This window comes from Girardinichthys multiradiatus, chromosome 21 (genome assembly GCF_021462225.1).
Source record: "Girardinichthys multiradiatus isolate DD_20200921_A chromosome 21, DD_fGirMul_XY1, whole genome shotgun sequence".
NCBI classification, from domain to species: domain Eukaryota; kingdom Metazoa; phylum Chordata; class Actinopteri; order Cyprinodontiformes; family Goodeidae; genus Girardinichthys; species Girardinichthys multiradiatus.
Genome location: NC_061813.1, coordinates 23,994,545 through 24,017,146, shown reverse-complemented (window position 1 = coordinate 24,017,146; position 22,602 = coordinate 23,994,545). Strand labels below are relative to the sequence as shown.

General features: G+C 42.0%; 1 protein-coding gene across 5 annotated transcripts; it reads left to right on the top strand.

Moving 5' to 3' along the window:
* The first annotated feature begins 607 nt into the window (after nucleotides 1-607).
* Nucleotides 608-22,569, top strand: lnx2a (ligand of numb-protein X 2a). Of its 5 annotated transcripts, none has more exons than XM_047349041.1 (11): nucleotides 608-748; nucleotides 4,125-4,681; nucleotides 12,613-12,848; nucleotides 12,932-13,069; nucleotides 13,146-13,345; nucleotides 14,829-15,251; nucleotides 15,723-15,896; nucleotides 16,035-16,212; nucleotides 16,301-16,526; nucleotides 17,188-17,346; nucleotides 21,837-22,569. In XM_047349041.1, exons 2-11 carry the CDS (start codon nucleotides 4,278-4,280, stop codon nucleotides 21,970-21,972), a joined length of 2,274 nt encoding a protein of 757 aa, XP_047204997.1. In that variant the 5' UTR covers nucleotides 608-748; nucleotides 4,125-4,277; the 3' UTR covers nucleotides 21,973-22,569. The 5 variants fall into 5 exon arrangements, with proteins under 5 accessions (XP_047204997.1, XP_047204998.1, XP_047205001.1 ...); XM_047349042.1 differs by lacking the exon at nucleotides 608-748 and adding an exon at nucleotides 758-891; XM_047349043.1 differs by lacking the exon at nucleotides 608-748 and adding an exon at nucleotides 1,650-1,693.
* The last annotated feature ends 33 nt before the right edge of the window (nucleotides 22,570-22,602 follow it).

The window sequence follows — 22,602 nt, the reverse complement described above, 5'->3', positions numbered from 1 at the left end:
AACATTTAGAAGTCATGTTTGTTTTCATTCTGATATTATCTTTTGTGTGAACGTCTTTTATGTGAAAGTCTCCCGATAGATAGATAGATAGATAGATAGATAGATAGATAGATAGATAGATAGATAGATAGATAGATAGATAGATAGATAGATAGATAGATAAAAGGCACAACCTTTTTTCCTCGATAACATTCTTTTATATTGAGAAGTTTCTTTGGGTCCAGTATATAACTTTTTGCAACAACTAAAATAGAAATACCTCGCCGCCTGCTAAGTGGTGTTTTTCTTAGCGTTATTGACTTGAGGCAAGAAGAATTATGTATGTCAGGTACATAGTTGTTTGAGCAGCATGTCTCTGTGTTGACCTGAGATGTATTGGCCATCTTTCCAGGCTTAACATTGGACATGAACATGGTATGTTTTTATATAAATATATTTTAAGTGAGGCAAGCAGGGGTTCTGAAAGTCTATTTGAATTATGTTTTTGTACAGGCAGATAATAGTCCACCTCTACCTCAGCCGGCACACTCAGACTCCGCCCACTCCCACTTTGATTGACACGAGTAGGCGGAGCCAGCATCACCCAAAGGCACGGGGGCGTTTTCGTGCGGGTTTGCGGTCCGGTCTGTTGCGGCGAATGCGTGATCGAGGTCCAGCCGCTGACAACTGTCCGCCTCCCCCCCTCCCCTCCCACCACCCCTCGTTCGGGGCCCGAGCGCGCTGCGCGGAGGTGCCGCCGGTGAAAAAGGTAGCTATCATCCCTCACATCTGCATGCATGAGTGGTGTCAGTGTGTGGCTGGCTTCGCATTGGTGATGTCGCTTCTTCTGTCCTTCTGTCCTCGCTCTGCCGCTCCTGGAGGAGGGTGGGATGGAGCCAGACACATGAGAAGGTGGGGGCATGATTTCAACAACGTTCCCGTCTAAACAATCGGAAATTATGACGCTGCAGTTTTGCGTTGCCCAGGAAAAATGAGGACAATGACATCGAGAGAAGAAAATTGATTGCAATTTCCAGTTCGACCAGTTAGTGTTTGTTGTCATCTCTGCATGTCTGCCTGGCAGTTGTGTGGAGAAAAAAGGCAGTCAGAGTCAACAGACCTTGCAAAACAGCAGCAGGCCTCTGTCTTTCCATTTATCTTTCAGGATGAGGGAGTTTATCAAAATGTAGGCTAAGCCGAGAGGACCAGAGTTTTGAAATGTGTGGCCTAAAACATCATGGCATCTTTGAAAAAGTAACTCCTTTACGTATCACTGTAAGATTAGATTATCTGTTGTAAAAACAAAGCGCAGCACAAGTGCAGTGCTGTCATTTATTAATAGGTTATATAAAGAATTGCAGTACATTTTACAACCATTTTATAACCTTCATCTTACTTCTAGGTTGCAGCAGAGTCCTCTTGTGTTTTAAAATAGATTTAAATGTCTTTTTTTAATAGTGAGGAATCTAACCTGAAACGTGAAATCTTTATTTATGAATAAGGATTATTTTTCAGGGCCTGGTACCTAGGAAAAGCTCTTGTACTTGACGTGTGCTTGTTTGCTTTTGCTGGCATGTCTGCGTGTGATGTGGTGATGTCACAGCTTTGTTATAGAAACAGTGAAGCCTTGTATATTCATGATTAATTCATGTCCAGCTGCGGGATTGGGACAGACGGTTCCAGTCACGCATAAAGGAGGGAGACACACATGCAGGTAACTGCTAAGTCCAGGTTTAGATTTACAGGGAGCAGAAATTAAGTTAAAAATGCAGACCAAGTAGGGGTGGGGGTGAAGGTGGAGCAGTAGGGGGGGTGACTCTGATCACCATGTGACAAGCTTTCATGGCTGTAGTGGGGAAGAGTAGAGCATCCTGCTGGGAGAAGTGCATCTGCTGTGTGCCTCAGTCCCCTGCATCCTTCGCTGGCTTCATTCTGAATGTCAAGCCCCAGCGAGCAGAACAGGATCCAGGTTGTCATGGAGACAGGAACAGAGGCAGGTAGTCAGTGTGGCTTGGCTGGGCCAGCTGAGGGGAGAGGCACGCCCTCTGCTGTCAGCTGATGGCATCAGGCCCACACAGAGGGAGGAGTGAGGGTGGGTTGGGTGGTCATGTAGGGGTAATCTACAGTGGATCCCAAAAAAGTGCACTCCCCTGTTAAAATCCCAGTTTTTGTAAGGTTTTGTAAACTTTTTTAATCTTTAGTGTGACATATATCCTGTACAATTAAATTGATACATTCATTTATTAGGATAAAAACAGCTGCAATAACCCACTTCCATAAAGTAGCACACCCTTAAACTGAAACTTTGCTAATGCAATTTTTGATTCAAAACAGCCTTTAATCTTTTTTGGGAAGAGTCCAGCAGCATTCCACATGTTGATGTATAAATAATTTCCCACTCGCTCTTGCAAAACGTTTCCAAAATCCATCAAATTATGAGGACAACTGTTGTTCACAGCCATCTTCAGATGGCTCCACAGATTCTCTGTTGGATTTAGTTCTGGACTCTGGCTATGCAATGCCAAAACTTTATTTTTCCTCATATTAAGTCATTTTTATTCATTTGGATGTTTGCTTGGACTGCTGTTTTCTAACATTCACAGTTTTTGATATGGCCATACGGGCAGTTGAAGGTCTTGGGTCCAAACTGAATGGAGCTTGTAAAAACCCATTCCTTCTGATATAAAAGCAACCCCAGATCATGATGCTACCACCACCATGCTTCACTAGGGGTATGGTGATCTGCCGAGGGGTTTTTGAATTATACATGCCTTTGACATTTGTGGCTCAAAAACGTAAGTTTTGTTTATTTGGACCATAACACTTACTCACACAAACATTTAGAAGATTTTAGCCAGATGTTTCCATTTGCATTTTTTTTATGGAGATACAACCAGTTTTCTGTAATATCTTTGTTGTCCCATATCTCTCAAATTATTGATGACAATTTCCACTGTGCCATGGTATATATATTGTTGCACATGACATTGGAAAAGTTTTGTGTTCAGACATGCTCTGTTTGATTTTCACATGGATATATTTTGAAATTACTGATCAATAACATTTTGAGAAGATATGCACTTTATCTTGCAAGAATGAATATTTAAATGGCCATAGTCATTTTATGATAAGAAAAGGAAAAAAAAACACATCTTATTCCTACTTTATGGTGGGATATTATTTATAGTGTGCATATAATGCTGTGGATTTTTTGTACCCTCCTCCTGACTAATACCTTTGTTCAGTGAGATCCAGTTGGTTCTTTGTCACCTCTCTGCATACTGGCTTTAGTTAATAGATACAAAATTGGCAACTGTTGGGGAACAGCATAAGTTTAATTCAGGTTAACTGAATAAATCTTTAAATTAAATCCAAAGGATGCGTAAAACATTTTATTCATCTAGTAAGTGCACACTTATGCAACCAGGTTAGTTTTAAATTATTTATTATGGTGTCATTTTTTAAATACCAAAAACCTGGTATCTGAACAGAGGTGTGTAAGCTTTTGAGAGCCACTGTAGAGCTGCTGTAGGTCTGAATAGAATCCTCCTTTAGCTTCAGGGACCGCCTCTGCTCACCACAGTGCTTTATTTCAAGATCTTGCTTAAGGCATGTTCTCTTTTTGTTGCAGAGGAGACTTAGTGCTTTCACTGAACAAGGAGTGTGTATAAATCCAGCCTGACATTTTTCTTTGTTCGCCTCTCCCTGAGATTGCAGCCTCCATCCCTCCCTCCTGTTTGTTGGTTGCTTTGTCCCTATTTAAACATCCCGCTGATCTCTATTACCGTTCTTCAAATCTCTTTCTCTGCCTCTGCTGCTCTCTACCTCCTGTTGATTTTGCTTCTGCTTTTCTCAGTCCCACTTTCTCTGATCTGAGTCCTCTCTCTGCCTCAATCCCAGATAATTCCCTCTCTGTGGAATTGGAAGATTGGAGCAGGCGAGAGCAAAGCAAAAGAGAGATTATATCGTCAGATTAGCGGACAGGAGCCGCAAAACATAATCTCACCAGACTCTCATGCACACTCACTTAGTGCAAACACGTGCACAAAGCATTTGCCACACAAATATATTCACAAGCGTATAATGATACATTGGTTTTCCTGAAACAGCTGTTAAACTCTCCTGCTGTGCCCTTTGACCTGCAGGGCTATGTGCCATCAGCTGCTGGAGGGCTTCTGTCCTCTCTGCAACCTGTTCAACGTTTGAGGCTTATGGGATAGGAGTGTGTGCCCCTTCCCATCCCTGCAGGCCAACTGGAGTCATTTGTGCCAAAGCTGATCTGTGCTGAAGGACAAGCAATGGGCAGCCCAGGCTGCGAGGTGGACGTAGTCAGGCCCTTGGAGCCACCCCTGGAGGATACGTGTCCGGAGTGTGGCCAGATCCACCGCAGCTGGGAGAACCACCTTTATAATTACCGTCTGGAGGTGGACGACGACCTGGTGTGCCACATCTGCCTTCAGCCGCTGGTGCAGCCGCTCGACACACCATGCGGGCACACCTTCTGCGCACGCTGCCTGCACAGCTTCCTTCAGGAAAGGGATTTCTGCCCTCTGGACAGGACAAGGCTGCAGCTGCAGGCATGCCGCAGATCCAGCATCCTGGTCCACAAGCTGCTAGACAAGCTGTCTGTGACCTGCCCTTTGAGTCCTCTCTGCTCCCTCAGCATGCCACGATGTGACCTAGAGGCACACCTCAAACACAGGTAATAAAGCTGATATACTAACTTATAAATCAACTGATGAATTCATGAGACCTGTGTGCACACAGGTCAGACATTGTGCATGCTTGCTAACTAGGATTCCATAAACAATTCTGAGATAATGAGACCTTACTTTGCGGTCTTTAAGATGTCTATAGAAGATGTTACTAGTTATGCAGTTCATTAAATTACAGTTAATTTAGATTTAAGATATGCCTAATTATGACCCTGGCCTGGATTTACTACCTCACACAGGTTAAACAAAGCCCTTGGGGTCACTCCATACAAAAATTTGCCCTCAATAGCTCAGTACTTGTGGTGTACATCAAGAAGCAGTCCTTGGCCCCAAATTTATTCTCCATCTATCTGCATACATTTCCTTTGGTCAGCCCCTTCAGAACAATGGTAAACATTTCCTTGTCTATGCAGATGACACTCAATTGTATGTGCCAAAAAAAAAAACTGCAAATCCCAGAGGCCTTGATAATCTCATGACTTCTTTTTCTGCACTGGATTTTCTCTAATTCACTGATGATTAGTCAGGGGTCATTCTGTTTAGTCCCCTAAATTCTTTCCGCCTTGTTAGTTTTAGCAGGTAACAACACCCAAGCAGATAGGAATCAATGAATAATATTTTATTGGAACCTAAGTTTCAATGTTAGTGTTGTTTATTCCAATTTAAGACAGTTTCAAAAACAGTCTGTTTTAGTGGCTCGGTCCCATCACACACAATAAGCCAGCATGTGGATGGACATTGTCTTGGAGTCTCGTAGAGGTCCTTGGGGGTGACAAGAAGTCAATGTTATGCACAATAGGGCATAGGAGTTCCATGACTGCTTGCTGTATGAACAAAACGTCTGTAGGTAGACTGCGATGGTTCAGTATTGTGTTAGAAGCATATCTGGGCCCTAGGCGTGGTGTGGAGGAGTCTGGTACGTGCGGTTGTAGCTTATCCATAACATGCATCTTCTGTGCACATTAGCATGGCTTGGTTATTGGGGAATTTGAAGCAGAACTTTACATGCTGGCCTCGTGTAATGGCTACTATCTCATCACACCCACACAAGCTGACCACCCTCCGTTTATTCTAGGACTATTAATTGTAACATTCTTTGCACTGTGTTTTTCATGGCCATTCCATTCCAAGCTTTAAAGCATTCCTTTTTTAGAAAGTGAGGTCTTATATTTAATGATGTGTTGACACTAATTTACTTAATCCTTTATTGTAAAGGTACATTATTATTGAGGTAAAAAAAAAAAATTTATAGCAATTATATCTTTTAAATCTTGGCAATTGTCCCTCTGAAGTATTCACTCATGGTTCAATTTTTTTACTAGTATCTTTAGAGAAACCATTAATCATAGTTTGAATCAGATAGATTTACCCACGTTACCTTTAAGGTCTACACATTTTGGCTGTTGGCCTGTTTGGACCAGGTGCTGTCAGACCCAGAAGGGATTACTGAGCTGTGGGTCATGTGATGGGGGATTAGTGGTTCCCTACAGCAGTCATAGGTTGGCTGACCAGGAGGTTCATGTTCTCATTTTCCAACTATGCTGGGCAACTTCAACACCAGAGATCTTTTCAACCACTTCTTCTGTGAGACGGCCAAGGGCAACCCTGGCCTGTGGTGAGTGGGACAGGGTGGGACGTGAGGACAGTTCTGGTGATACAACAAAATTACATCTTTCTTACTGGTGTCCACTTGGAGTTATTCTCTTTTGTACTTTTGATTGTTTCTCTTTAGTAGCCTGTTTCTTTCTAGAAAACAGGTTGGTAAGTTTGTCAATTTACCACATACTTCTATTTTGCTGTAGGATACCCAGCTGGGAACATTGGTAATGTAATTTATGCAAATGTGTAAATATCACATTTGGCTTCACAGTTTCTAGTAAATTAAAGCAACTTGTAGAAATCTTTATTTAAATATCATAGCTATGGGAGCGGACTCTATCGATGGTGGATGTTACCTCTTGCTGTAAGCATTAGTGTTTGACACCAGATTACCTGCTGGTTATCCACTGCCAGCATAACACCACAGTTCAGTTGGGGATGCATTCCTTAAGAAGCTTAACGTGCTATCTATACCATACCAGTATGATAGAGGAATTGTCAGTCCGGTGTTTTAATAGGAGAGCTGTTGACTTTTCTTTTAACCAAGACTGTTCCCTCTTGTGCTATCTCCTCTATGTAGAAACTGCATTGCTCAGGTATGAGTTTCACCTGTGTGATGTTCCTACATCCAAACTTAACTGTTTTTTTTTTTTGTTTTTTTTTTTGGTGATGTGGAATGACACCCAGATAGTTCAATTTTGGTCACATTTGACCAGACCATACTCTCACAGTATTTCATTTGCATGTCAGAATATTCTGCAGCAAACTTTAACAAGCTTCAGAATGCTTTTTCTTTAGCAGTGGAGTCTTGCGCTGTGAGTGTGCACTGAGACTGTGGTAGTTGAGTGCTTTCCTTGTCTTTCTGGAAAAACTATACCTGCCAATTCCAGGTCTTTCTGAAATGTTCTGTGAGGGCTCCTTGGTTCTTGGACAACTTGTGAGGAGCACCTGGTCATGATTGGTTTGTGGTGAAATTCGTTTTTTTTTTTTTTTTTCCATTTCTGGATTATGGCTTTAACTGTGCTCAAAAGAATATTGAGAATTTCAAGAATACGTCTATAACCAATTTCATCAGTATGTTTTGCAACAATAAGGTTGCAAAGGTCATAAGAGAGCTCTTTGCCTTTACTGATCAGAACATGCTCCTTGTGTGCTACCTTGGTTATCAGAAACCTTCTTGGTCTGCAGAAACCTTGCAGACCATCAGTTAGGACTAAACTAGCTGATGTTATTCTGCGCTGATGGTAAACAGTATTCCTTTTAAAATACAGAAAGATTTCACATTTTTGTTGTTTTTTTTCCATGTTTTTGGAACTTATTTTGTTTTTGTGTTCAATGCTTACTTGCTGTGTCATTCCTGTTTAATACATATACCCAGATCCTTTGTTTTTCTTTGTATGTGTGGATTTCTTGGGCTGTTTCATGTTCCAGTAGAAATATATTTGCACCAAAACAACTATGTGTTCAATAGTTAATTTCCCTGTTGCATGTTAAGAAGTCAAGGAGAGATGATGTATGACAGATCAAATGAGTTCAACAACCTGACATTTTTGCAAAGATTACCCTCTGCCCCATATGGTTTCAACGCACGCTTACCCTGCTGCTTTAAGAAGCTAACTGGAGCCAAGAGTCTGCAGTCCACATGTGACAGTGTGAGTCAATGTTGTTTAGGTTGCGGATTAGGACACAAGATAATAGAGTGGAAGATGTGTCAAGACACAATGTTTCATATCTGGTCAAGGTTGGCTTGTTTATTGTTGGCACCTAAAAAGTGCCAATTTTTAAGGTTTCCACTGTTTAGTTTGACTATATATGTTTATTTTTTTATTACAAAGCAAAACAAATTTTTGCAACATTTTATTACATTATTTACACAAACATTTGTTTTTTTTTAATTATTAGCTGCGTGAAGCATCTTCTAGAGAAATAAGATCCCCAGTCCTTATTCCCTCTTTCCTTAAACTCTGTTCTTTTGGAGGTTTCTCTGCTTTTTTGTCTCTTTTGTGTTTCCTGAACTTGTAATCTTGGAATTCTGGAAAATATTTGTATCTTATCTTTCTCACCTGAGTACAATTTCAGTCAGTGTTGTTTAAAAAACATTCCAATATCATGATGCTGTCATCTCTGTGTTTGACTGAGGTACAAAATGGAGCGATGCTCCATGACTTGTTTTCTATACAAAATCCCACTGCTGGGAATTACATTCATAGAGTTCTGGCTTTTTTTTTTTTTTTTTTGTTTAGATCCAACTTTAAGAAACTCAACCAAAAAAACTCTGCTTCTCAGTAAGACGTTTGTTGATTACGTTTGTTACTGGGAGGCTCTTCTTGCATGCAGAGTGTAATTGCATCACACTTGAAATATTACTCTACCAAATATTGCATCCAAAGAGTTTCCTTTGATAGTGCATTTGCTGATGTTGCGATGATGATTGAGATTCAATGTGACAGCTCTAACCCAGAGCCATTTTTAAAAATACCCATTTATGTCACAGGATTTATTTATAATTCTTTTCCAAGTTCTTGACTATTTAATGTGGACAACATTTGAATATGATCTAACTTTAAGTCAAAAATTTACAGCATTTCTAAAATAAAAACAGCATAATCTGTCAGTGGTAATTTCTGTAATTCTGATTAACGTAAATTTAAAATCACGTTTCCTTTTGCAGGAACAGGGGTAGTTTTCTGGGGTAATTATTTAAGCCCCCCATGCAGTTTTCACTGCATTTGCTTGGGTAAAAACACGTTACCCCACAAATAGACCCTGGTAGGGAGGTAGTACTTTTCACTTATCAGGAATGCTTGGACGGAGATTTGTGGCAGGAAAATGCTAAACATATTGATTTGGTTAAAAAATTTTAACACAATAGTTTAGTCATATCTGTATTTCACAAGTATAGTATTAATGTAAGGTTTTTAACCAATTTTGATCCTTTCCTAAATTATAAAGAGAAAAGGAGCTGTCTACTGCTTTGTGAACTATTTCTCAGGCTTAATTTAACAAAATATCTGTGACTGTGTAAACCTCCTCTGACTTTGAAGTGATTATAATTCAGTTTTTCCAGTGTAAAGGCTGTGAAATGACTACAAATGTATGGCTAGAACACCAAGTTTGAGCACAGCTTTCTCCCCTCCTCCCTCTCCTCAGAATGATAGAACATGGGACTTTGTTTGGTGAAATCTCTTTAAAATTAGTTTCAGTTAAACCTAACTATTGAATTCGTTGTGACTATAAGTTACAAAGGGCCTAATCCTTGAAAGGTTTGCGTGTACAAAACCACACGCAAACATGTTTGCATCAGCAAATGTCATCTACAAACGAGGTGGTAATCGGAATGCGTGTGCAAAATCTGCGGAACTGAGGGCGCAAACATTTTAACGTGTTTGCCTTCATGAATATGCAAAACATATGATAATGACCCAAACGCACAAATTCATGGGAGGAGGATATGCAAATGTCATCCCTTTCCACCCGCAATGCGATTTTCAAAACCAGAAACGGTTTGCGGGCGCAATATTTGCGTGTGGATTTAGCACGTTGGAAAAGCAGGTGCTAACTGGGACACAAAAATGTTTGCTGTCGCTTTGGCCAGAAGGAGGCATAGATAGAATGACAGATGACAGGGAGAGAGAATCTTCTGTACATGTGCCAACAAATTTGGGTTGTCAAAAATAAAGATATTAAAAATAGATGAGAATAGAGGATTATCTAAGCTCTGATATGGAGCCAATCACAAACAAAAGCCATGATATTTCTTATGGTAAAACACCTTGCAACACTTCATTCAACATCATTCCAGCGTAACATCGCTGTCAGTGATCATCTGCTGAACGCCAAAAATTATCTTGGCAAAATGCACACATAGCTGATCAAGCGCGCACAGCCTGTAATCACACATCATGCAAAAGAACCACTGGGCCTTGATGTTGATAATATAATTAATAGGAAAGAACTAAAGACATTATAAGGCAGATTAAATCCTTCATTTGCAAACTGGATGCTAAAATCACTTCTTAGCAGGTGAAAAATCACCATTTTAAGGCAGCTTTTCCATGTGGGGACAAAGACAGTTTATGCTTTAACCTTGTCACTAAACAAAACACACTGCATTATTGACAGTAACATTGTGTCATTGCAGGGCAATCGGAGCTGTATCAGTTTGATTACGGTGTTTAAATGTGAACATATGCCTGGGCAGGGTTTTGTTTGTGCAGTAAAAAATATTTTGTGTCACCAAAAAACTATTTAAACAATCAAACATGTTGTATATCGTTAAAATATGGACAAAACAAATTTAGTAAAATCATTGGAAAATAATTTCTTTTTACGTACATAAATGTTCATTTAACTTTTTTGCAGGACAGTTATGTGTTGCTATGTTTTAAAATTAGCAGAGCTATAACATCCAGATTGTCTAAACTCCTCTAACAATCTATTTTTATGTTGCTAATATTACGTTCAGGCCTAAATATTGTGGCTGTTTATGATAAACTCCAAACTTTTCAAACATATACTCTCAAAAAACAACAGAATCCGATGAGTCTTCGAAAAGAATTAAAAGATCAAGGGAGACAAATTAATTAACAGACATATTTGTCTTATATTGTTTATATTGATTGGCCAATTTGTTGCAAATTACATCAAGGCAGATGACAAACCTGCTATGAGTAGTACAACAAAAGCTAACTAACTGTAACAGTCCAGAAAAGAAAGGGCCGAACGGAACAGAAGGAAAAAATCAGCAACTGGATCATTTATAATCCCTGCGTATTTCTAGCAACACAGCAGAGGATCTGTTTGCTTTTCCTCGTGTTCCAGCCAGTAGCACACGCAATTTCCTCATTTAAACAGGGCAGTCTTCACCTGTTTCGCGCCTGTTATCCACTGCATGCAAAATTTTGAAAATCCCACGCAACACCCCCACTTATTTTATGTGCAATTTATTTATAGTACATGCAAATTAGCACCCGCAATTTAGGATCTTTGAAGATCAGGCCCTAAGTGTTGTTGTCAGAATCGCCAATAAGCTTTATCTTGCTCCCACTCTCAGTGGCTGAGTAAGTCCTCGGTCAACAGTGAAATTACCGCTTAGAATCTGCAGCGAACTTTAGAAGAAAGGACATGTTTTCTGGACTCTTTTGTCCAGAACACTAACATCCATAAAAAGGGTAATGAAGGTTCAGGGTAAAAATGTCAAAATCAAAATGCAATTTGGAAATGGTACGAAATGTGTCCTGGTTGCCCTCTTCACACCAGACTAAAACCATTTCATACAGAACAAATCAACATGACATCTGCAGGGTCTTGGAGTGGTCTTCTCTGGTGCATCATTAACACACTACTTTCCATATTATGCACGATGGAGAATGACAGTTCCCTGTTTTAGGCATGGAGATATTATGGATTTTCATTATCTTGGTGGCAGAATATTTGAGTCCTGTGTGCTGAATGGAAGACCCAGGCAGCAGCAGTGGTAGATTAGGAATTGTAGCCAGAACTCACCTGCAGGGCTTGATCATCAGAGAATTTAATGAGTGACCACACTGGTCTCAGGCCAGGGCTATTACCGGATCTTACCAACACCCGCCTGGAAATACTTGGAGTAGGACAATTTATTATTTATGTGTACATAACATTTTTGGCACTGGAGCTGCTATGGCCATAGGTTTCTGCCACTTCTCCAGCTGCAATGAGAAGAATCTCACCAAGCAACTGAAACAAACCATCTACTGTATCCAAGAAATAAAAGAAAATAACTGACGTTATGGTCACCATAAAGTTCACATTTGCAGATGTGAAGGGTGTGCTTATCAAAATTGCACCTGTTTTTCCTTTTTAACATAGAAACTGGGGCAGAATGCAATAACAATTTATAGGGAAATGATTTAGCTGTCTGTGCTTTACTTCCCTTTGATCCAGATGTTTTCAAATTTATTTATGTAGCATCAAATTACAACGAATATCACAGAACTTAACATATCAAAGAAGTCCAACTCATATCCAATCCAGTTATATAGAACTCCGATCAGTCCAATTCAGACCAGTCCTATAATGTAGTCAGATTCAGATCCAGGTATACACAGTCCAATATAATCCTAATAAAAGTCTGTTGATCACACAATGTAAGTTGTCAAAAAGTTGACTTTCTAAGGAATCTGTTATTAAAAGAAAAAACTAACTAACTAACTAACAAGTAAAAACAGGAAAATGCAGAGTTCCCTGCCGGAATCACATCAAGTCGACCTTAATGAAGCTGAACCTGGTTTCTTTATGTGTCAGATGGACTAACAAACTGACACCTGTTCCTTGGTGAAAGGTGTCCTGGGACTCGGTGTCAGCAGACTTCTGTGGACGGACCACGATGTGAAAGCGGGGATGAGCGAGCTATGGTGACCACCCCACCCATGTCACCTCACTCTCCACAGACGGACCTAAGAGACCGCACGCCCTCACCGCACTCTGGACCCACTAACGCCTCCAGCAATGGATCTGTGTGGCCCAACGACGCCGGCCTCGACAACCCTGCCTTTGAAGAAAGCACCGAAGAAGACAGTGAGTTGATCTCCTGGGTTTCCTCAGAGTGAACAGAGACCATAAAGCTGGGACCTAACTCTCTATGTTCTGCATGCTTCCAGGTGTGGTGGGGTTGGAGTGTGTGGTCCCCAGGGTGAAGCGGCCCCTCAGTAACCCCTGCATCCATCTCCTCCGCTCTGTCAGCTCTACCTCCTCTGGCTGGGACTGCCCTGAGTCTCCACCTCTGTCTGCAGAAGAAGGTATATCAGCCTTCATTTCTCAGAGCATGTTTGTCTTTGGTGAATATAACCTTCAGGTGTTTGGTTTGTCTGTTAGGGTGTGTGAAGCTACCCTCCCTTCCTGAAGGAGAGATAACTACCATAGAGGTCCACAGGGCCAACCCATACGTTGAGCTGGGAATCAGCATTGTTGGTGGAAATGAAACGCCTCTCATCAACATAGTGATTCAGGAAGTGTATCGAGATGGGGTCATCGCACGAGACGGGAGGCTGCTGGCTGGAGATCAGATACTACAGGTGAGGGATCAGCTTCTGTTTATCATTTACCAAACACTCACTGTTGCACACAAAAATACATTCCAGGTATTCCACTGGCAGCTCAGAAGATTCCCCTGAACAGTTAGTGCTTGTGTGTACACAAGAGTTGTATATTTCAAACTGTTAAGGATTTTTACACTACATTAATTTAAAGAGGGGTTCTCACTATTGAATTTGCAGAACTAAATTATATTTTTAGAGATGTTTATGTTCATTGCTGCTCTCATGGAAATAACTGTGGAAAAAACAGTAAAAGCAACAATACCATTGATAATTCTAGTTTTAGTTGTTTTTGGTTTCGTCATGTAAAGCTTATTATTGTCATGTTAAATCAAAATTCCTATGAAGATGAAAAAGCATCCATGATAACACTAAATGGTACAATAATTGCAATTCCCTATGCAACCAGTAATAATAAAATATTACTCCAGAGAAAGTAGATTTTTACTTTAACTCTGAGGTTTCTAAAAGGCTACCAACATTTCCAAATCCAGCATGTTCCATAAAAGACAGAGGTTGAAAGCTCAAGTAGATAAAATGCTGCAATATTGATGCAGTTTGTTCAGTCTTCCTGTTATCTGCTAAGAGTCATGCTCTCTCATAGTCTGAATAAACAGTTTTGACTGTAATGTAGAAGATGAGGATTTCCTTTAGGGTGCCAGCTGGAACCTAAACAAGGGATTACGTTTAAATCTTTGTCTCCATGATATGGATCTAAGGACGGCTGTCATGTTGTATGAAGAATAGTGAACAGCTAGCTGTCCAGGAGGGGCTGATTGCAAAGGAAGCAGTCTGGCTGGTTGAACAGGCCAACTAAAGATGCAGGGAATGTGGTGTACTTGGAGTCAGAACCTGGACAGCAGAGCTGTTAGTCTATAACAACAACCACACCACTGGTTTCTCTCTCTAATGTTTGTCCCTTTGTAAGAGGATGGATTGTTTGCAGCTGTAAAACAGTTACATCCCCAAGATAGTGTTGTGTTTTTGTTGTTGACCATCTCCATAGCAAGTTGTCCGAATCTAGTTGAACATTCTGTGCAGCTGACATACTTCCATTCAGATTACAGGGCAATGGATCTGCTGTAATATACCCTGGTTTTGGTATTAATATCTGATGTGACACCCCAAGCAGTAATGCATAGGAACAACCGCTGTTAACATGAACACTGAGCATTGATTGGCAGATTGACATTACTGCTCATCAATGAGTTATGGTAGCTTCTTAGGAAACTGGTGTGACAGATGCTCCCGCTTCTGCATGAAAATAATACTTCATAAAAATCTTCCAGACAAGAAAAATGCCAACTGGTTTCATTTTGTAAAGTGGTTTGTAAAAGTATTTGTACATCTTGAACCTTTCCTCATTTTGTCACTTTAAAAGTAATGTAGTACATAACTGTGAAGTGACAAGAAAGTTATACTTAGTTCTTACCAATTAAAACCATATGTATTTCTTTCCAAGGTGAACAACGTGGACATCAGTAACGTCCCACACAGTATTGCTCGCTCCACCCTGGCGCGGCCCTGCACCACTCTGCAGCTGACTGTGCTGAGGGAGCGCCGCTGTGCCTCCAGGGCACCTCCCTCCTCCTCCTCCTCCTCCTCCAATACCCCAGCTGTGCCCCACGCCCCCTGCTCCACTCCTGAGGGTGCCCCCTCCAGCCCCGCCACCCTAAGAATCACCCTTCACAAGCGAGACTCCACGGAGCAGCTCGGCATCAAGCTGGTCCGTCGAACGGATGAGTCAGGGGTGTTTGTTTTGGACCTCTTGGAAGGAGGTCTGGCCGCGAAGGACGGCAGACTGCGGAGCAACGACCGAGTGCTGGCTGTCAACGACCAAGACCTTTGCCATGGCACCCCTGAGCAGGCTGCTCAGATCATACAGGTGTGGATGCAGGTCGTTGTGATGCTTGGATTATTTAGATATTATCATCAGAGGAGCAGGAGATTAACAGTACTCTGCAAAAGTCTTGAATTGTAGTTTATTATTTTATGTTGCTTTGAAAGGTCAGACTTTCTAAAAAAAAATATTTTAAAGCTACTTGTTGTATTTTTCTGCATAACCAGTCAAACTCACATTAGATACAGCGTGTCACCAACAGAACATCATATTGTGCTCAGTGTATTTGTATTTTGTGTTAGTGTTCTGTTGTAAAGTGCTATTTAAGATAAAATCCACGCTCTTCTACACACACGTGCTTCTGGTGACATCACAGATGGCATAAGGCAGCTGATCAGAGTTCTATTGTATACATTAAATTGTTTTTTTCTTGTTTTTACTCTTTATTTGCGTATTTTACTCATGCAAAAGAAGTCTGGAAGTTAGGATTGAAACACCAGCTCCGTGTTTCTGCAGGCAAGCGGAGAGCGAGTCCACCTCCTGATCGGACGACCCAACAAACCAACACCTCCCCCGCCACCAAAATCAAGCTCAACCCGAGACCTGTACTGCCTTGATCACTTCCTGCCAAATCACAGCTCTACTCCAAGCCCTGTGCCCGTACACCTGTCCCGCACCAGCACTCACAGAGTAAGGTGTTGTGTGTGTGCCCACATTGTCCATCTGCATGCTACATAACTGTATTTTTAGCTTTTGACAACAAGGAATGGGCCTTGGGACGAACTGGAAAGGGAAACAATTGAGTCTCTATTTTTTGATGTCTCCCAGGATCTCTCACAGTGTGTGACTTGTAAGGAGAAACACATCACTGTGAAGAAGGAACCCCATGAGTCCCTGGGCATGACCGTCGCAGGAGGGAGGGGTAGCAAGAGCGGGGAGCTGCCGATCTTCGTGACAAGCGTTCAACCACATGGCTGCTTGTCCCGGGATGGACGAATAAAAAGAGGTGCACGCTCGTTTTTTTCTGCCCAGGAGTCAGAGCTACTGAGCGTTACCTGAAAAACCTTTTCGTCTTTTTTCTTCCTTCCCATCAGGTGATGTCCTGCTGAGCATCAACGGTCAGGACCTGACATACCTGAGCCACAGCGAGGCTGTCGGGACATTGAAGGCCAGTGCTGCTTCGCCATCGGTGCAGCTGAGAGTGCTGGAGGTCAGCATGGTGGAGGAACACGACCATGACGAGCTGCTGCCTCACAGCCATGACAGCGATTTTGATGCCAATTGGTCCCCTTCGTGGGTCATGTGGCTGGGCCTGCCCAGGTGAGGAAGGCTGGCCTGAGCTCTGCATTTAAATGTGTTATCAGAGAAGGTCATATTAGATGAGAATCTGTTATGTAACTTGCTTTTCCACTGAATTTACATGCAGCTCCTTGTAAAAACTGTTCAGAGTAGATTGGACGATGGATAGATTTAAATGCAGCCCAATTCATTTAGAAAACCTGTTAGAAACTGCAAAAGACAGGAGAGGAGGTTTACCTTCCAGCAGGACAATGAGTCTGAACATACAGCCAAAGCTACAATTAAATGGTTTTAATAAAAGTATATTTATGTATTAGAATGGGCCAATCCAGACCTAAATCCATTTGAACATCTGTTGCAAGACTTAAAAACTGATATTTACAGACACTCCATCCAGAAGCTATTTTGCAAAGAAGAATGGGCAAACATTTCAGTCCCTAGATGTAATAAGCTTGTAGCTGACTTCACAATCATGCACCACTTGATTTTTCTCTTTCACATACAATCCCAATAGAAAACACCAATATTTGTGGTTGTAATACAGCAAAATGTAAAAAAGGTTTTCTAAGATACTGGAAGGAAGTGCCAGCATCTTCTTAACTTTCAAATTTAAAGTAATGCAGAGTTTGAAGTGTGGGTAGATAGCTTCAATCTATATATATACACTTTTCCCTTCTTCCAGCTATCTGCACAGTAGCCATGAGATTGTGTTGCAGAGGAGCCACCCCGGGAGCTGGGGCTTCAGCATCGTTGGGGGGTACGAAGAAAACCATGGCAACCAGGCATTTTTCATCAAAACCATCGTCCTCGGCACGCCCGCATACTACGATGGCCGCCTTAAGTGAGCAATTAGTGGTTGTTACATAACTATTGGTGTCTTCTGTTGTCAGTGATATTGTGGCGAATTAACTAGTAGGCAAGCTGGGGACTCCACTTTGTAAAAGATCTGTGAGGTGAAATGACAGAACATGCTAGAAGAACATATTTTGATTATTTGGTGCTGCATTAACGCATCATTAGAACGATTACTATTAAACGGCAAAAGGGCATTTTAGGTCTTTTGATGCTTCAAGCTAATGTGGAATCTCAGTGGTCAGAGATTCTCTCATTTTTTCCTTTTTAACATAAATCAAAACCCGGAACATCCAAAGTATTACCAAACTGATTATTTTGCCGGGATTTCCTGCTAAGTCTTACCCTCTTTGTATTAATTCTGCCTCAGAAGGTAAAACATTATTCAGGGGGAAAAAAATCTGACATGAAGAAATAATTGGTTTTTTTTCAATTCACCTAGCCATTCACTACACAGTACACCCTGTCAGTACAACCTGCAATTTCCCAAAAATTAAAGGTTACTTTCAGAGACTTTGCTAGAACTTACCAAGTACTTTACGAAATTTATTGCAGAGTTTCTGGATATTCCCACGTGCTTTCCTGAAACTTTCATTGAACTCACTGGTTACATTGCTGGTACTTACTAGGTTCTTTACAGGAAAGTACCTCGGGAATGTAACCAGTAAGTTCCGTTAAAGTTCCTGGAGGGTAACCTCTAAGTTCTAGCAATTTGTGGGAAATTACTCAGTCACTTTGTAATACTACCTGGATCCTGAAAATACCAAGTAATTTCCAAGTGAATTAACCAGTATGTTCTGGGAAAGTAACCTCTACGTTTTGGGAAAGTTGCCCATTATATACACTGCTCAAAAAAATAAAGGGAACACTTAAACAGCACAATATACAGGGGTTGGACAATGAAACTGAAACACCTGTCATTTTAGTGTGGGAGGTTTCATGGCTAAATGGGACCAGCCTGGTAGCCAGTCTTCATTGATTGCACATTGCACCAGTAAGAGCAGAGTGTGAAGGTTCAATTAGCAGGGTAAGAGCACAGTTTTGCTCAAAATATTGAAATGCACACAACATTATGGGTGACATACCAGAGTTCAAAAGAGGACAAATTGTTGGTGCACGTCTTGCTGGCGCATCTGTGACCAAGACAGTAAGTCTTTGTGATGTATCAAGAGCCATTATCCAGGGTAATGTCGTTATACCACCAAGAAGGACGAACCACATCCAACAAGATTAACTGTGGACGCAAGAGGAACCTGTCTGAAAGGGATGTTCGGGTGCTAACCCGGATTGTATTCAAAAAACATAAAACCACGGCTGCCCAAATCACAGCAGAATTAAATGTGCACCTCAACTCTCCTGTTTCCACCAGAACTGTCCGTCAGGAGCTCCACAGGGTCAATATACACGGCCGGGCTGCTATAGCCAAACCTTTGGTCACTCATGCCAATGCCAAACGTCGGTTTCAATGGTGCAAGGAGCTCAAATCTTGGGCCGTGGACAATGTGAAACATGTATTGTTCTCTGATGAGTCCACCTTTACTGTTTTCCCCACATCTGAGAGAGTTACGGTGTGGAGAAGCCCCAAAGAAGCGTACCACCCAGACTGTTGCATGCCCAGAGTGAAGCATGGGGGTGGATCAGTGATGGTTTGGGCTGCCATATCATGGCATTCCCTTGGCCCAATACTTGTGCTAGATGGGCGCATCACTGCCAAAGGACTACCGAACCATTCTTGAGGACCATGTGCATCCAATGGTTCAAACATTGTATCCTGAAGGCGGTGCCGTGTATCAGGATGACACAGCAAGACTGGTGAAAGATTGGTTTGATGAACATAAAAGTGAAGTTGAACATCTCCCATGGCCTGCACAGTCACCAGATCTAAATATTATTGAGCCACTTTGGGGTGTTTTGGAGGAGCGGGTCAGGAAACCTTTTCCTCCACCAGTATCACGTAGTGATCTGGCCACTTTCCTGCAAGAAGAATGGCTTAAAATCCCTCTGACCACTGTGCAGGACTTGTATATGTCATTCCCAAGACGAATTGATGCTGTATTGGCCACAAAAGGAGGCCCTACACCATACTAATAAATTATTGTGGTCTAAAACCAGGTGTTTCAGTTTCATTGTCCAACCCCTGTAACTCCCAAGTAAATCAAACTTCTGTGAAATCAAACTGTCCACTTAGAAAGCAACACTGATTGACAATCAATTTCACAGCTGGTGTACAAATGGAATAGACAACAGGGGGAAATCTTTGGCGATTAGCAAGACACACAATAAAGGAGTGGTTCTGCAGGTGGGGACCACAGACCACTTCTCAGTATCTATGCTTTCTGAATGATGTTTTGGTCACTTTTGAATGTTGGTGGTGCTTTCACACTCGTGGTAGCATGAGACGGACTCTACAACCCACACAAGTGGCTCAGGTAGAGCAGCTCATCCAGGATGGCACATCAATGCGAGCTGTGGCAAGAAGGTTTGCTGTGTCTGTCAGCGTAGTGTCCAGAGCCTGGAGGAACTACCAGGAGACAGGCCAGTACACCAGGAGACGTGGAGGAGGCCGTAGGAGGACAACAACCCAGCAGCAGGACCGCTACCTTCGCCTTTATGCAAGGAGGAACAGGAGGAGCACTGCCAGAGCTCTGCAAAATGACCTCCAGCAGGCCACATTTGTGCAGACACATGCACATTTGTGGCCTGCTGGAGGTCATTTTGCAGAGCTCTGGCAGGCCACAAATGTGCATGTGTCTGCACAAACGGTTAGAAACCAACTCCATGAGGATGGTATGAGGGCCAACGTCCACAAATGGGGGTTGTGCTCACAGCCCAACACCGTGCAGGACGCTCGGTAATTGGCCAGAGAACACCAAGATTGGTAAATTTGCCACTGGTGCCCTGTGGTCTTCACAGATGAAAGCAGGTTCACACTGAGCACCTGTGACAGACGTGACAGAGTCTGGAGACACCGTGGAGAGCGATCTGCTGCCTGCAACATCCTTCAGCATGACTGGCTTGGCAGTGGGTCTTTGGAGGGCCACAAGGCCCTCCATGTGCTCGCCAAAGGTAGCCTGACTGCCATTAGGTACCGAGATGAGATCCTCAGACCCCTTGTGAGACCATATGCTGGTGCGGTTGGCCCTGAGTTCCTCCTAATGCAGGACAATGCTAGACCTCATGTGGATGGATTGTGTCAGCAGTTCCTGCAAGATGAAGACATTGAAGCTATGGACTGGCCTGCGAGTTCTCCAGACCTGAATCTGATTGAGCACATCTCAGACATCATGTCTCGCTCCATCCACCAACGTCACGTTGCACCACAGACTGTCCAGGAGTTGGCGGATGCTTTAGTCCAGGTCTGGGAGGAGATCCCTCAGGAGACCATCTGCCGTCTCATCAGGACCATGCCCAGGTGTTGTAGGGAGGTCATACAGACACATGGAGGCCACACACAATACTGAGCCTCATTTTGACTTGTTTTAAGGACATTACATCAAAGTTGGATCAGCCTGTAGTGTGTTTTTCCACTTTAATTTTGTGTGTGACTCCAAATCCAGGCCTCCATTGGTTAATAAATCTGATTTCCATTGATGATTTTTGTGTGATTTTGTTGTCAGCGCATTCAACTTTATACAGAACAAAGTATTCAATGACAATAGGTCATTCACTCAGATCTAGGATGTGTTATTTGAGTGTTCCCTTTATTTTTTTGAGAAGTGTATCATCTTATAACACATCCTTGTTTCTGAAATTAGAATTAGAATTATTAACTAAATGCAAGGCAAAATTCACTAGTAGATTTTGGGAAAGTAACCAGTAAGTTCAATGAAAGCTCCATTAAGTAAAAAGTAAGCTCCAGAAAGTACTGTCTTAGATCCATAAAGTACTGAGTAAGTTCCAGAAATTGTGGGGAAGGTTCCTCCAAGTTCCAAGGAAATACAGACTGTGCTATGTAGTTGTTAACAATAACAGAAGCTAAAGCGTTTTTATTTTTAATACTTTAAATATTAACTTGATCCAGGTGTCTACAAACCTTTAGTTCTCTGACTTCCTGTTTCCCTGCGGTATAAGCACTGAGCGTTATGTGTATTCTATCATACTGAAAGACATTGCAGCAGAACCTAGCTCTCTAACATAGAACAATTTCTTCTGTACCTCTTTCACCATACTGTAGCAAAATAAACATAGGTCCTCGCCTTATTTGTTGCATGTCCTGTTTTTTTTTTGTTTTTCTTTATTTTTTAATTGTGGCTCTGAGTTGATGTAGTTCAGTAGTTATTTTTTTCAGCAATTTCCTAAATTTTGAAGGACACCACACATCTACATACAACTAAAGAAGATGTCCTTATGTTTTAGTAGGACTGCATGTCTCTGTATAAATGAGGCTTGTCTTCCCTACATCGATGATGTTTAGAATGTTTTCCACACTGGTTCTGTTTACAGTTCCTAAAGTCCACCTTTCACCCCATGTTGTTCTAGGTGTGGAGACATGATAGTGGCAGTAAACGGCCTGTCCACAGCAGGAATGAGCCACTCAGCTCTGGTACCCATGTTAAAAGAGCAGCGCAGCCGGGTGGCGCTGACCGTGGTCTCCTGGCCTGGCAGCCTGGTATAACCAGGACAAAAGTCAGCAGGCTTCTCGCAGAATGTTCTAAATCGGGAACAACCTCGGCCAGAGTGAACTGGTGCATCCTACTGTACATCGCTCCATACTGGGCTTAATCCAGGACCAAACACATCCAGGACTGTTATAGACCCAGCAGGACCAAGCGGGGTAACTGATCCAGATCGTGCCACGTCACTCGACAGACTGCACTCCTAAACAGATACTGCTGTGTTTCATATGGTCATGTTGTCTTGACTCCCACAGGGAGAGCCGTGCTGCAACTGTTAACATGCAGTTTGTGCTGTATTCACCTCAGTGGTAGTACCTCAGGGTTTTATTCAGGTGGAGGCATCGTTGGAGGTCTGAAAGATTTTAGAAAAATGTAATCTGATCCTCTGTCATCCAAGATTTTAAAGAAATTACAAATCACCTTCAAGTTGTTCTGCTGCACCAGCGATGTTTCGATCTGAATGAACCCAAGGCCTTATTAGAAACCTGCCGCATCCTGAGGGAGGTCAGCCCTCAGGTATCATCACCATACAACTAGCTGACCTTTTATACATGTGTGAATGTGTGTTTTGTTTAATAAATATTTCCTTTCAAGGATTAGTGTCTCCATCTCACTGACATTGCACCATA

Excerpts from the sequence above, each read along its gene's own strand:
- lnx2a (XM_047349041.1), top strand. The coding sequence starts at position 4,278 with ATGGGCAGCCCAGGCTGCGAGGTGGACGTAGTCAGGCCCTTGGAGCCA. Across the intron at positions 13,070-13,145 it reads ACCTCTGTCTGCAGAAGAAG|GGTGTGTGAAGCTACCCTCC; the intron begins GTATATCAGCCT and ends TTTGTCTGTTAG. Across the intron at positions 15,897-16,034 it reads CCCGCACCAGCACTCACAGA|GATCTCTCACAGTGTGTGAC; the intron begins GTAAGGTGTTGT and ends GATGTCTCCCAG.